Genomic DNA, 14,465 nt, shown 5'->3' on the forward strand with positions numbered 1-14,465 from the left:
CTCAAATACAGTTATTCGTCTCTAGTGAGGTTAAATAGATTATATAGATATGCCTCGAACAGCAGTGAATCTAAAGTCCAGTATATGTACTTATATATGTTTAGACTCTGAACAAATATAAAAAAAATGTTCAGAATGTTCGAAAATAAAAAAAAATACTGCCTCTCGTATTTGAAATTTTCCTAGTGGCCCTATACATACCGCGCTATAAAGGGGAAGCCCCCGATGGAAAGGAGATCAAGTGGTGGAAACAAAAGATTATCGACTAACCTTATCATGGCAAGGAATTCCCAATTCGGATTGCCCGGATCTAGGTTCATGAGCGCCTCCTTCTCCTCCTTGAGCTCCGCTTGTCTCTGCCTCCTCTCCTCCCTGTTCTTCTTCAGCCTCTCGACTTCCTTCACCACGTTTGAACGTCTGTTCCGACCATTCTCCACTTGAGTTTGTTGCTGCTGAGATTGCAGCTGCTGTTGGTGCTGCTGTTGCTGCTTCTGTTTCGCCTGAGTCGTCGCGGGCACGTGGTTGGTGGCCTGGGTAGTCGCAGGCATCGGTGGTATATTCTCTAGTTCCCGACGGGCGGTCAACCCCGTCACGGAGTCACCGTGTCCGTTTACCGTGGTTGTAGGCGGCATAATGTTCGTCGGTCGTCCAGATATTTGTCGCGACAATTGCCTGTTAGAGCCCGCTGCAAACGATACATTAGTCCCGAGACCTTTCGATGGAAATCGAACGAACTACGAGCGCGAGGAAACCGCTGCGAACGATCCATTATTCGCGAGATCTTTCGGAAAAAATCTAGCGAATCGCCAGCGCGGCGAACTCGCTGCAAATTATACATTATTCCCGAGATCTTTCGGGGGAGAATCGAGCGAAGTAACAGCACGGTGGAACCGACACGGACTATGCATTATTCGCGAGATCTTTCGGTGGGAATCGAGCGAACCACCAGCGCAGTGGTCCCGCCGCAAACTATGCATTACTCGCGAGATCTTTCGATGGAAATCGAGCAAACTACAAGCCCGGTAGACTCGCCGTAAACTATACGTTGGACGCGAGATCTTCGAGGGAGGAACGAACGAAGATGCGAACGATGTATCGGTCGTGTGATCTGTGGGGGAGGCAGTGATCGAACGAATCTCTGCCAATGCGCGAATAGCGTACGCGACGACGCAAAGGACCCCCTCAGGTGGAGGGGGGAATGGACCGTCGTGTTCGAACGATCGTATCGACCACAAAAACGAATCGCGTCGTTACCGTGCTCGTCTCGGTCCGGTACGGCTCGTGCGTCGTCGATGCAGCTGTCCTCGGCGTTGTTTATTTTATTTTTTCTGCCGAAACACCGACTCAACGGATCGAACCTCATGACGAAGACACGCGACCGTTAAACGCTGGCTTCCGATCGATCCCGAGAACAAGGCGAAGGCGAAGGTTAGAACGCAATCGACGGAAACCCGCGGTGAATACGATCGAGGTGTGCCAAGCAGACCGTCCAAGCCGCTCTGTCCGCGTACTGTCCGCCGTTAGAGGTCCTTGCCCTTGTATGCTTTTGCATACAGCGCAGGAACGTCGATAGTTACAACCGGCTAGCTAGCCCACGAACCCCGGCGTACTCCTGTGCCAGCCGACGACCCAGTGGGCTCGACTCGCGTTATACGCCGAAAAGGCCACCGAGTGCCGACGGCACATGCTCGTAACGGAAAATCGATCTCCGCGTTCGGCCACGTACGCGTATCGTTGAACACGGACACGATATTGCAAGGAAACGATCGATCGCGATGCATGGTCGGCAGCGGGACACGTATAGCCCAACGAGTTTATTATTATTGAAACTTTCTTTTTATGGCCTGCTGCTATTGTCTATCGACTTTGTGCTCTGTTGATTATTATTGGAAGAAATACTTATTGTCGGAGTAATATTTGTTTGGGATCTCTCTTTTGAAAGCCGCGGGCTGTTGCGTGCGTGTTGCGTTGGAGTTTTTGTTTTTGCGCAGCACGTGTCGAGCTGTCGATGATGTCGCGTAAGGTGATATTTTTTTCTTCTTCTATTCTTTTACGATCACAGCAACGTTTTATTGTATTATGTTATCGTTTATGTATTTGCTCAAATAAATGTTTATTACGATGAAATGAACGATAGTTAATTGGATGAAAAGAACCTAACACTTATTTTAATTTTGTTTCCTTCCTCTTGTTAATTAACTTCCACGTTTTTTCCCCTTTCTATTATTAGATTATTTCCAAGGTTGAGTCAATAATAGCTTATAGCTATATTTCGCTTATGTACCGAACCGTTTACTTAATTATACTTTCTATTCTTCAGTCGATACTGTATTATTTTTGTTTCCTTTTTAATGTACACGATCTTAGTACAATAAAGATGTATCGTTACTATTATTATAAATATAATAAGCATACGAACGATTAGACAATGCGAGAAAAAAGTTGGTAACGGAACTTGATCACCCAGAAAAAATCTCAGACATAAATTGTTTTCACAAGTTGTTTGGCATTTAAAAAAGTATTTTAGGTGAAGCATCGAATTTAAAAAGTTCAAAAATATCAGACCAGTCGATGAGGCTATTAATATCTTTCAGTACAAATGTTAAGTCAGCTGTTCAAGTTTAATGAGATCCCCAAGGTACTCCGTAGCATGCACCTCGAAGGTGGTAGCGTGGAAAAGCGTGGGACGAGACCAAGCGATTAGACCATCGTCCGGGTCTATAGCCTAAGAAAGATAACAAAGAACGAAGTCCAGTTCCGTCGAGTGAAAGACCCAATCTGTCCCCTTAGAATTTAACGCGCGTTTGCAGGTTGACAGAGGAGAAGTCCCTTGTGAACTGCATAAAACATTTAAGCGCGGATCCTCGATAATTGCAAAGATATGAATAATTAAAGTAACACGCTATGTAACTATTCGTGTATACCGTGAATATCGATTTGCGTCGTCAACGTTTTTTGTGATGCAAAAAGTATTTATAAAAACCCGTGATCGTATCAACTTTTCTCTGGATAAGAAAAAAAAATACAGAAGTACATTATTTTCCATTTTTCCGTAAATTTTTCATCCCTTTCTTCACAGATTTTTATCCAATCGTCGATTGTCCAGCAGTTCGTCATCGGTGCACCTTCAACAATCTATCAGTCCCGCGTTATCGCGACTATCCACGCGAAACAATCAGCCCCGATAAGCTTTTGTTTTTTAAGCGTGAAAAAAAAAAATTGATACGGAAACGTATCGAGTGTTGTGAAATCGTCCAGGTCGTGCACAACTATTCCAGCGGTATTTACGTTTCAGGAATGGTTGCCAATCGCTTGAAGACGTCCATCCACGAGCAATACCGTTATCTCGGGAGTTGAACCTTAACGTGGGGATCGTTCGCACAATTGTGAGTAACAAACTTGGCTAAAGAGTGCAGGTAAGTTTCAAACTTTCCACGACCGAACATAGCGATTCAAGCAACGTTTCTCAATTCTTTCTCTTCTCGGTTGAAGATCGCCACGAAATTTTCAAAAACGTGTAAATTACTTCCAGATGCTTTTCAGTGGCTTTACGAGCACCCGGACAATAAAATTTCCTCCAAGTATAAGAGTTTTTCGGTTCGAAAACCTTTCAAACCCACGCTGTGTACATTTCCACAATAATCGAGTATCTGCGCCTAATGTTCGGTACATCCCCTTCAGGGACCTGTACGCACACAACCGTTCTGCGAGAGCAGGATAAAATCGTAGAGGGTCGGATCGGATCCTACCCCGGTCGGTCACGTGATTCTGTTGAACTCGTTGCGCCATGCGCTCGATGGGGGCAAATTGGAAATTCGCGACGCGTTACGCCGGCTGGGCAGCGTCGACCGCTCGCGCGCAGTTTCGCACGCGGGAAGCGTATTGGAGCGTACGGTCACGCGCGACATACCTTTTACTGGAATCGACGGCTTGGTGGAATGCTGCAAAAAGAAAGACAGAGAGAACACATTGTTAACGTTTTTTTTTTCTTTTTCTCTTCTTCCCCAAAGGAGGAAACAGAAAAGAAATGCATCGTAAATTATTCGTGTAACAAAGCTCTTTTTGCGGTACTGTAATCCGAGTGCGCTACACAAAATAGTAAAGTAAAAAAAAATAGACAAACAATCGGTTCACGGAAGCCAAGTGTGCACGATACATCCCGTCGGCTGATCGAGAGACATCGAGATCGAACGGGATCGTTCCCGCGACGAGGAGAAACGAGCCACGCGACGAAAATTCGGGAATCGATCGACACGCGTTCCTGGAGTCGATTGAACACGATCGAGGAAGCGCGTCGTTCCGCGTTTGGCAACCGATCTCGCGATTGTACCGTTCTCGTATTTGTCGCACGATCGGATCGAGAGCGATACGCGTACGCGGATTGGACGAGCAAACAGGGCCTGCGATGTGCGATAAGCCGTGACAATGATAGCTATCGTGCAGTGGTGAGAGAACGATCGTGGATAAAGCGACGAGTGACGAGGGTGGGGGGAGTTACGGGAAGAGTCGCGGGGGGTCCGAGCGCGGGTGAAAGCACCGCGTTTTTGGCGAGGATGGCGCCGCGGAAGGGGGGGTACGATCGATGGGGCCTGGAGGGGGGTAGACGGGGTTCGACCTACACTGAAACCGGGGACTTGCACCGATACCAAAAAAAAGTACAGTTGAAATTTTAATAGAGTTATCTCGATTTAATTTCAACGACCCGTTTCCCCTACTACTCGGTGTCTCGGTGAATTTTTAAAAAATTTAATTTTTATATTTTTCACTTTATCTTTGTAAGAATGGTGTCGACGGATTGACGAGATCCTCCCGATTAAAATGAGTACAAACACGGCATATATTGGAAAAATTTTACTATTGGTCTATTATTTTCGAAATTTTTGATGTTTAAATTCATTGGGAATAAAGTTCGTCCGATTCGTGTCGTGTTTGGACTCGTTTTAATCGGGAGACCCTCGCCAATTCATTGGTACCATTATTACAAGGATATTGCACTTCTGCAGCTATATATATTTAAAAGTTAACAGATTCCACCGTGGCAAAATGTTACTGAAAAGTGCCCTTGGTAACGATTTTATATTTAGGTCCCCGAATGCGCGAGAAAGCAACGCGTTTTGACGAGGATGGGGTAGGATCGATGGGACTTACATCAATACCAAAAGATACCACTCTACTAATTGCATCGATTATAAATTTCAGTATTGTTTCTGCTCAACCGTACTGCGTTCCTCGGGTCTTTCTCGACCCTTCCCAATAAAAAACTACTTTTCCACATTTGAAACCCTCACAATATCTACGACTGAACACTTCTCTCCTCAATCCCCTTGTATCGCAAAGTTAAAAACACAAGTCCTAATACATTCTCCACCCTAAGACCCAAGAAAGGAAGAACGCGTTAAGGTTAACAGAATCCACTGTTGTAAAGTGTATTTTTTTTTTTTTATTCCTCTGCGGATTTCCTCGTTACCGACGGTACCACCCCAAAATGGTCTCGGGTAGTTTGACTGCCCACCGAGGTAAGTCCATAATGGATCCACCTTGGTAAATCCCCAAAATGGTCCACGGAACGTTTGGATCCTCGCGAAACACGAGGAGGCGGGAAAGGGGGGAGAGTGGAGAGTGGAGAGTGAATAAGAGTCGCGGAGCGTGGGATTCGCGTTTACCGAAAGAGCAGACATGACTCGTACAGGAAGCGTTGCGGATGCAAGGCCGTTTCTTGCGGCGTGACCGCCGTGTCGTCCAAGGGAGCCCTCCTCTTGGTTTTCCGACTCGTCCACCCCCTCGTCCTCCTCGCACGAAGAGTCCTGACGTTTCGATTAACGATTGTTTTATATTTTTTTTGTCGCGCGCACGCGCATGCGTGCACAGTGGCGTTTCGATCGCGGTTTCGCGCAGAGGGGCGGGGCTCTCGATCGTGAGACGGGATCGAGAAACGAGGGGGTTCGACGAGCCGAGAAATCGTCGTGATATAGACGCCGGAGAGTAGATATTGCGAAGACGCGCGACGACGAGGCGAGGTCGTATTGGGATTCGATCGGTTTTTGGACGGGATCCCGAGGTCGTTTGATGATCCATCGTCGACCCAGGTCCGTGATAATGAGCAGCGTCCATGGAGGAAAAAAGATGTTATCGTGTTAGTAGCGGGAACGACGGTAGGTGGTGGGCGGGCGGGCGGTCGGGTCGGGTCGTGGCGGGGCGGGGCGACGTTGATGAACGCCCGTGGGCTCTCTCGGTGCTGCTTCCTTGGCCACGCCGAACGAAAAAGAAAATTCGTGGCCACGTCCGTGGACCAGGGTTGGCTCTCGCGTGCGCGTGTGAACACCGAAAGAGCGGACGGATGAGACAGGTGACCCATGACGACCCCTCTAGAGAGGGCGTGGGCCGTTGCATGCGATTCTGACAGGGGGACCGCGTGAATTAACCGCACGATTCCGCGAAAGGCGGTGGGTTAAACCGAGAACCGAAACGTGCTTCACTCGTGTCCGACCCATATCCTTGTACCGCGTGTGATCGTTGTAATAACTATATTTTTGTAAATATAGTTTGTACAGAAAAGAAAGAAGAAATATCGAGTCATTTCGTTCTCCAAAATGGAGAATAATTTAATAAAATATTTATATGCTCTAAAAAAATTATGTTTTATTTTCACCGAAAAAGAAACGAAATGATTTTCCGAATAACCTAGTATAATAAATACACTGGAATAAAACAATGTGAAAAAAATGTTATTTGTATTTTTCAAATTTACTACCCTTATACTTCATTGTCTCATAGGGTGTCTTATAAGTAATCACCTAAATGTCTTTACCTTTAACATCTATCGGTAAGAAGTAACTTTCGAAAAATATCGTTCGGTTCTCCGTACACCTACCAACTCTCGTCAATAATCGAGTGTCCGTCCACTGTGCCCTCCGACATCGGATCAAAACATCTTATCACCACTTGCTACGATTCGAGCTCACGACGAAGCGTATCTCGACCCTTCGCGCGGTCCCCTCGTTAAAACACGACGCGCCAATGACGAACGATGAAGCCTACCTGGAGACGCGGGAGAAGTACGCGATGATAAAAGAGGAGAGATCGCGCGCACACGTGAACTCGGTTTACGATCACGGCCAACTATGGTAAAATCCGTGTATTTTTCCCCCTCGAGAATATTCCAATCGGTAGAAACGTGGTACGCGCGGTTCAGGCTGCCTGCACTGTCCAGCGAGCGATACGTACCCTTGCTCTGGAGGTGACTAACGCGTGGTTGTTGATCTGAGCCGGTGGTGGCGGTTCCATCGTTTTCTGACTGGCCAGCTCGGGGTTCAAGGCGAGTATCGCGTCGATCTCCACCTAGAAATCAGCCGCGAGACTTTTACGTGTCTCGTCGATGCCTCCCCTCCCCACCCCCCCATTTCTGTTCGGTCGACGGTGATATCAGAGGCGATACCCGTGAGACGCTTTTGAAACACTATTTTACCTCTTTCCCCTTCGTCTCGCCTCTCTCGAACCATTCTACGGTGACAGTGCGCTGCGCCCAATTAACGCCCGAAACGACCGCCGAGTGGATGCGACCTGGAACAAATTAATGTCGTTATTGCCGCGTGTATCGCTATTTCCACGGGCGATCCTGGCAGTGGAGAGATATCCCTTGACCCCAATCCCGATGATTTGCGACTGGTTCGTTTCTCGTCGTTAAGGGGATTCGCAATCGGTTTCGGTTTCTCGTCTTCGCTGCGCCGAGATCCCCGCGATAAGAATAGAAAACGTCGTCGTCCTCTTTCCCTTCTCGTTGGAACTTGAAAATGAGCCAGCGTGCACGCGCGCACGCGCTTCGATCGGGTGGCTTTTTCGTGAGTCTTGACTTCCATTGGACAAGGGGCAAAATTTTATTCGAATAAATAAAGCTTATAGAAATTTTCACTAATTCCCCCCCCCCCCCCCCCCGTAGAAAATTCGTGCTACATTTTAATTTCTGATCGACGAGCAAGGGATGAAAATTTTTTTATATGTTTTTCTCTAGTAGAAATTTTACATCCGGATACAAATTTTGTCTATCTGCAAAATTTTATTCTAGCCTAGACAATTTCCACTGACTTTTCTTCCACGTAGAAAATTCGTACTGGATTCTAATTTTTGGTAATCTTTATTTAACAAATAACGGGTAAAGAGCTATTCATACTTTATTCGTGGCTCGAAATTTATACCCGAATAATAATTCCACCCATCTCTGCCTCCCATCGTAGAAGAGGTTTCGCTTCTCAGCGTTTGGCAACGCGAACTCGTCGTTTCTCAAAGTCTCGGCCTCGGTTCCGCGCAAGTTGCGTCTTACTTTCATTTTTTTTTTCGCCGCCGGGGCACCGCGTATAAGGCAAATTGTCCCAATTATCGTCGCACTTTTTGACAAATCGTTCCTAACAATAATTGAAAATTCAATCAATCACGATAACATTAATTGAAAATTTATCCATCCGGTGGAACATTTTACAGACGCGCGAAACGTTTAATTTTTCTAATAAAAATATAACAGTTCTAACAAAAATAATAGACCATTTCATCGTTTGGTAAAACAATAGGAAATATTGGGTTGTTCGGAGAGTCATTTCGTTTTCCAAAATGGAGAATATTAAACCAATTTAATAAATTGTTTATACACTCTAAGAAAATTGTGTTCCATTTTCACAAAAAAAAAAAAAAAATGACTATCCAAACAAGCCAATATTTTATATTTAAGTAACCGATATTCGAGTATCGAGTAACAAACGACCCAGTCGTCGTCGTATCGACACACAAGTGCAATAAAAAAATATCGGTAACGGTGAATGCGTTTGCAGATGATGGACGTGTTGTCTCGTGGATGCGTTATGCGCAGATGAATAGGGAGAGGGAGAACTTCCACTTTCCCTTCCTCGTATTGTTCTGGGATTCCTGGACATCAGCTAGCGACCGACTGCAAAACTGGTCTATTGATCGAGCACAGCCAGCTGTCCAAGAATCCCAGATTACTTCGGTCGTAGTGGTAATAAAACCGATGGATCTACTACTGTTAGGGTTTTCGTCACGTGTTCTCTACTGCGCCGTCGACGATATAGGTATGCGCTGAAACTATGTTATTTTAACGGTTTAAAATGTTTTCTCGGTATCCACCGACGAGAAAGAAAAATATCCGATCTTATTTTGAAAATCGGAGGTAACGTTCACCTCGTTGTGGAAACAATGTTACAAATTTTTATTACTGTTTGTTAAATACCCGATAAAAATCAATTTTTCTTCCAAACTTTTTTCTACCAACGGCTGAAACATCATTGTGTCGAAGCAAAGTGTCCCTACCTTTTTACACGCCTTGAATTTAATAAGATTCCCGCGACACGCAATTATTTTTAAATAATAAATGATTAACATTGTCGCTGCTGTGATACACTTTCGTATATATTTTTGTCCATTACGTGGTAAATAATTGTATCCGATGTAATAAAATACGGTATAAAAGAAGTTAGGTGTTCGATGAAAATTAGAGAGAATCTAATGAGAATCCAAAAATAGAAAACGCACAAATGTGTCGCGGCACGTGGATTGGGAAACACTGCGTTAGCGGAAGCACGCTATATATCCTTCCATATGGCATGCTCGCGAATTAAAACGTAGTTTTGCTCGACCGGACAATTGTGAAAAAAAAAAAATTGAATCGCGACAAATGAAAACGAGTAGCGAGAGGAAAAAAAAAAACGTTTCTTGATGACGTAAGACCAGATAAGATATAAGGTAATGTTCGGCGAGGTAAGAATCTCGTGACGGGCGCCCTTATAAGGATGCAGCGCCCACGTGCTTGGCTCTCTGTCTATTACGCGCTCGCTTTTGGACAAGGACTTCGCGCGTCGTCTGAAATCTAATTATTTTTTTTTCGTTCCGTCGCCCCTCCCGAAATTCTGTTCCCGGATCGCGAGACACAGATTTAAACCCCTTGGTCTCGAGATTCAATTCGTACGTATCCTGGAACAATTTTGAAAAATTTTCTCCCGAATTTCCAGCACGAGAAGACGTGATCCACTGGTGTGTCACACGGCGGCCGTGTCGAGCGCCGAAACTGATCTACCCGAGCGACTGGAAACCAACCGAAGCGCGACAAGAAAGTTTCAAAAATTCTTTTAAAAACTATCCAACGTTACGCAACAATATGGAATGCGATTACTTTTACCACGAGCGTGAATCGATTTCGAGGTGTTTGAGCCGCTCTGCACTTGCCTTTTCTGAATTAATTTCACAATTTATTTCACGGTAATATTACGTGTAACGCATACATGTAAAAATAAATGAAGAATCTTCGACCACAAATCTCTTGTCTAAAAATATGTCTCCCTCTTTCTCTATGCCGTTATAAATTTTATACCAGCAACTCTGTGTGTGTACCCTTTTCCAAGAACGTAACAAAAAGTTACTCTATTATTATTATTATCATGATATCCGGGGAAATTTGCCCAAGGGGGTACAAGAGGCGGCGACGCGACGTCGAGCTCCCGAAGCGGAATGCGTGTCGGCCACTTGTTGCGTCGTGACGCTGCGTTGGGTTCCAGCGCGCAACTTCCAGCTCGCGGACCGCCATGATTTTTCGTCCCGTCGATGATCGAACTATTCATCCGTCTGTCTATTCTCGGCGCGTGCACGAGCGCACGCCGTGCCCGTGAAACGAGCGTGGCAATCGCATTAATCGTCCAACGCGGCAGGAGCACGCGTTAACGCCGCTAACGATCGCACGGTAATCAGCTCGGAAATCGACGATATCGAGGACAATTGGATTACTTTCGGTAATCGAGGAGACGTTTCGTCAAGGGCACGCTTCGCATCGGAGTGTCGAGGACGCCTATCGTTTACGCGTAAAGCTATGTACATATCTAGAATGACAACAAACACGCGACGTTTTCACGGAAGTCGATTCTACGCGTTAAAACGAGGAAAAGAGTCCCTTGCCGCTTCGCGATCCGAGTAATCGTTCCCGAGATACATACAATCGGCTAAAGTTTCCAAGTCTCCTGTTTGGGGTCGTGTCGACCCCGGAACAGCTGACCGCATGGCCCCGCGTGTAAAGGGTAAACTCGAAAAGCAAAATAGAAGTCGCACGATCCTTCTAAACTCGGCAACCAATCACCGTATACTTCGACAATACTGCACTTTTTAAATCTAAATTTCCGTTCCAAGTTTTCGTAGACTATGATTCTTCGAACAAAATTGATATACGTTCTTCGACAAACCGTGTCGAATTACTATTTAAACGGCACACCCCCCAAAGGGACCTATGAAACACTAGTAATATCGACCCGTGTAATTTTAACCGTTTCTATTTTGAAAACGAGTCTTCGAAACGGCGCGAGACTTTTTCTCCGTTATTTGGACACGTAGGATTGATACCGAAAATGTGTCCCACATTTTTGTCACGCCCCGTACGTGCACAGTGCAGGCTATAAATATTATGGCCGCGTCGAGATTGGGTCGGCGATCCGCTTTCTTCCCGCAGTCGAGACCGCTTTTCTGAGAAATCGTGACTACCGATTCCCTGGATTCTCAATCGTTCGACGTTTTTTTTTTTCTTCCGATCGCGTCGCGAAAAGACGGTTGGCGTCGAGGGGAGGATTACCGCGCGCACCGCCGGTTGTCAGCGCAGCCACGGCTCTCCTTTCATGGCGAGAGGTCTGACTCACTCGACGGCTGCGAGCGAGCGAACGAAATCGCGTCGATTATCTTCCGAGAAACGCGGGTCTCGCCGACGATAAAAGTGTCCACGCGATCCCTCGCAGGACGAACGATCGAATCGCGAGCACGAAACGCAATAGTTCGTTCGTTTGTTCGTACGTTCATTGTCCTAACAAGCGCCGAGACGGGCGAAATGTCGCTTAATTTTAGATTTCGACGGTTCGGCATTTCCGTCTGAAACTTTAAACTTTGTGTGTCGTCGCTCGACTGTTCCTCCGAGACGAAAGAAGCTAACCGTTCACGCGAGCGAATGTGAGCGTATCGTCGATATCGATCGTGTCCCGCAATTGCAGCTGGCCTGCCAAACGACCGACACACGCGAATCCGGAGACGTCGGGTTTCGAATGGACGACTTTTTTCGGCAGGATCTCCACATTAATCGATGTTGCGTGCTGCGAGACGATCCGCAGCCGAGAACCGGTGACTTGGTTCGCACCGTACTCGTTTTTCATACGCGGACGAAAATAGTGCGCTCCGAACGAGGTTAACGTTTACGCGAAACATATCGGGTCGATGAGAATTTCAAATAAGATACGAATGAGGCATAGAAACACGGGTGTAACACTGTGTCACCCCCCTATTGAGCGACATAATTTTACAATGTACTTTACTCGATTTGGTAAACTGCGTAGACCTACGCGAGACTGTTACGAGGCACGAGCAAACGAACCTAACCTTGATTTGACTGTTTTCGAAGTAAATACACGAGGGCCTACGGCGCTGCAAGGACGTTCAAAACGCGTACTATTTTGGTTCGATACGCCTTCTTCGGATGTGTCTTACCAACTCCGATGCGCCATCGTTTACGGCGATACGAATCGCGAAGCTCGGGACGCGTAAAAACGCTTTGCGTGAACTGACTCTGTACCGACCGACTCGCGAATTCGTAGAAACCGACCGGTGGATGTACACCGCATGGGGTTCTTTCGAGTTCGCGGACTAAACGCTCGATCGCGTTCTCGTTCACGATGGTTCGCGGGGCAACACGTAGGTTATCTTTTTTCTCTTTCGTTGCTTCGAGGAAGACGAAGATCGTTCGATGTACACGAGAGAACCGTGTAACATCTGGAGCGCGTAAGAGGAACGCGATCAATGACTCGAAGGAGGCGGCTTTCGTTCTGGTCTCGTTGCACACGCGGGCAACGCGTCGGAAACGAAGCCCGCGCACGCGGTGAAAGGATATATCATATCCCGTGTATGTCTTCTAGCTCGATCGGTAGTACGAATCTTGTATGCTCTCCCGTACGCGGGACGGGTTGCGCCACGGTCCAGGCACCGTTTCAAATTTCGCACGCAACGGCTCCGAGTGTGAAAAAAGGAACGATGGAAAGAAAACAAACATGGCGTGGAAATGTTCTCGGTCGAAGCGCAAGGGCGACCGTTCGCAACGTACACACAGGTGGAAGTACGCGCGCGTGCGAGCGTGCGACTCGACGGTTATCGCGTGGCAATAGCTTCGATCGGTCGCGAAGATGTACGCGTCGTTCACAGAATCGGTCGATTCGTTGCTGGGAAAACACGGGAGCTAGGTGGGTTCGCAAGCGCAGGTACGGTCGGGCTGCCAGCGAGAGTTTCGCCGATAGGAAAGCGAAACCGGTCCCGTGTCAGGGAGTTCCTGCGACGTTTGTCGACCCACGCGCGATTCTCGCCAACTGTCGTTTTAAGGCCGAACGTGTGCCACCGCGGCGGAAGCGAAACCAGTCGGTCGGCTGACCGACGAGTCGATACGAATCACGGGCAGAAAAGGGGATAAACGAAACGAACCGGCAGCTGGCCGGTGCGGCCCTGATCGCGGTTGCCTCGTCCTCGCGATCGCCGGCGATCGCCTCGCGTTGGCACCAAGAGAAACCCCTCGAACCACACCGATCGGCCGACTAAATTTCTAAAAATACACGTCGCTGCGAGCGCGAGACCTTACTCACCGTCCGTCCTTTTGATGTTGATGCTGTAGCCGGTCTCGATGTCCAACAGGTCGTGATCCATGGTCATTTAGTCGTGTTCTCACGCCCGTAGCCACCACCGTAAAATAACCCGGCTCCTCACCGGATCGGCCGATGACAACGATGACGATAGTGTCGTCGACGACGAGACGTGAAAACGGCACGATTCACGGGAGAAGCCCTACCGCGAGCGAGACTGCGTTCGCGAGTCTTCCGAATCTGACCGTTGACAGTTACGACTTGGTTCGTATTCAAAATCACGCGGCGGAGCGTTGCGTTCGTCTCCTCCGCCGTGGTAGTTTTCCGTTCCCGTTCCTGTCGCCGCTGTTCTGCTCTGTTTTGCCCGTACCGTGCGTCACCGTCGTTCTCGTGTACGTCCTTCTCGTCGTCGTCGCAGTCGCGGTCGCGGTTGCAGTCGCTGTCGCCGTCGTTCTCGGCCGCCTATTGCCGCCGTTGTATATGCCGCGTCAGGGACGTCGCCGATCGTCCAAGGCACGCCCGTTTTGCGAATTCTCGATAAAACGGTGGGTCGCGTATCCCGCGCGACAGCACGCCTCCTTTCCACGAATCTTCGTGCACGCCGAAACAAACTCGCGACAACGCGAAATTACATCCGGAAAGCCGTCGAGTTTCACGAACGAGATGTTTCCGGGATTTTCTGCCGGGATACTGCCAGTGTCCGTTATTGACAACGGAAAGACTGCGAGCGCCAACTTTCGGTCGACCGGACGATCGCGACGACATCTGGCTTTGTACTACTCTTCGCCGCGACAAGCAGCATTGTTCTCCCACCTA

General features: G+C 47.6%; 1 protein-coding gene across 5 annotated transcripts in view; it reads right to left on the reverse strand.

Moving 5' to 3' along the window:
* Klp10a (kinesin-like protein 10A) overlaps positions 1–14,420 on the reverse strand; it is a 26,211-nt gene extending 11,791 nt beyond the window's left edge. For 3 of the 5 annotated variants that reach the window (XR_012991930.1, XR_012991931.1, XM_076310678.1), the window contains exons 1-5: positions 13,653–14,420; positions 7,466–7,560; positions 7,225–7,338; positions 3,911–3,941; positions 271–685 (exon numbers count right to left, since the gene is read on the reverse strand). Coding sequence is in view for 3 of the 5 variants with exons in the window: in XM_076310678.1 (XP_076166793.1) it covers positions 271–685; positions 3,911–3,941; positions 7,225–7,338; positions 7,466–7,560; positions 13,653–13,719 (722 nt within the window). In the remaining 2 variants the exon portion in view is untranslated. The remainder of the gene's footprint in view (positions 1–270; positions 686–3,910; positions 3,942–7,224; positions 7,339–7,465; positions 7,561–13,652) is intronic. The other 2 variants (XM_076310680.1, XM_076310681.1) reach the window with 2 other exon arrangements.
* Between the last annotated feature and the right edge of the window lie 45 nt (positions 14,421–14,465).

The sequence above is a fragment of the Ptiloglossa arizonensis genome, chromosome 4 (assembly GCF_051014685.1).
Source record: "Ptiloglossa arizonensis isolate GNS036 chromosome 4, iyPtiAriz1_principal, whole genome shotgun sequence".
Taxonomy (NCBI): domain Eukaryota; kingdom Metazoa; phylum Arthropoda; class Insecta; order Hymenoptera; family Colletidae; genus Ptiloglossa; species Ptiloglossa arizonensis.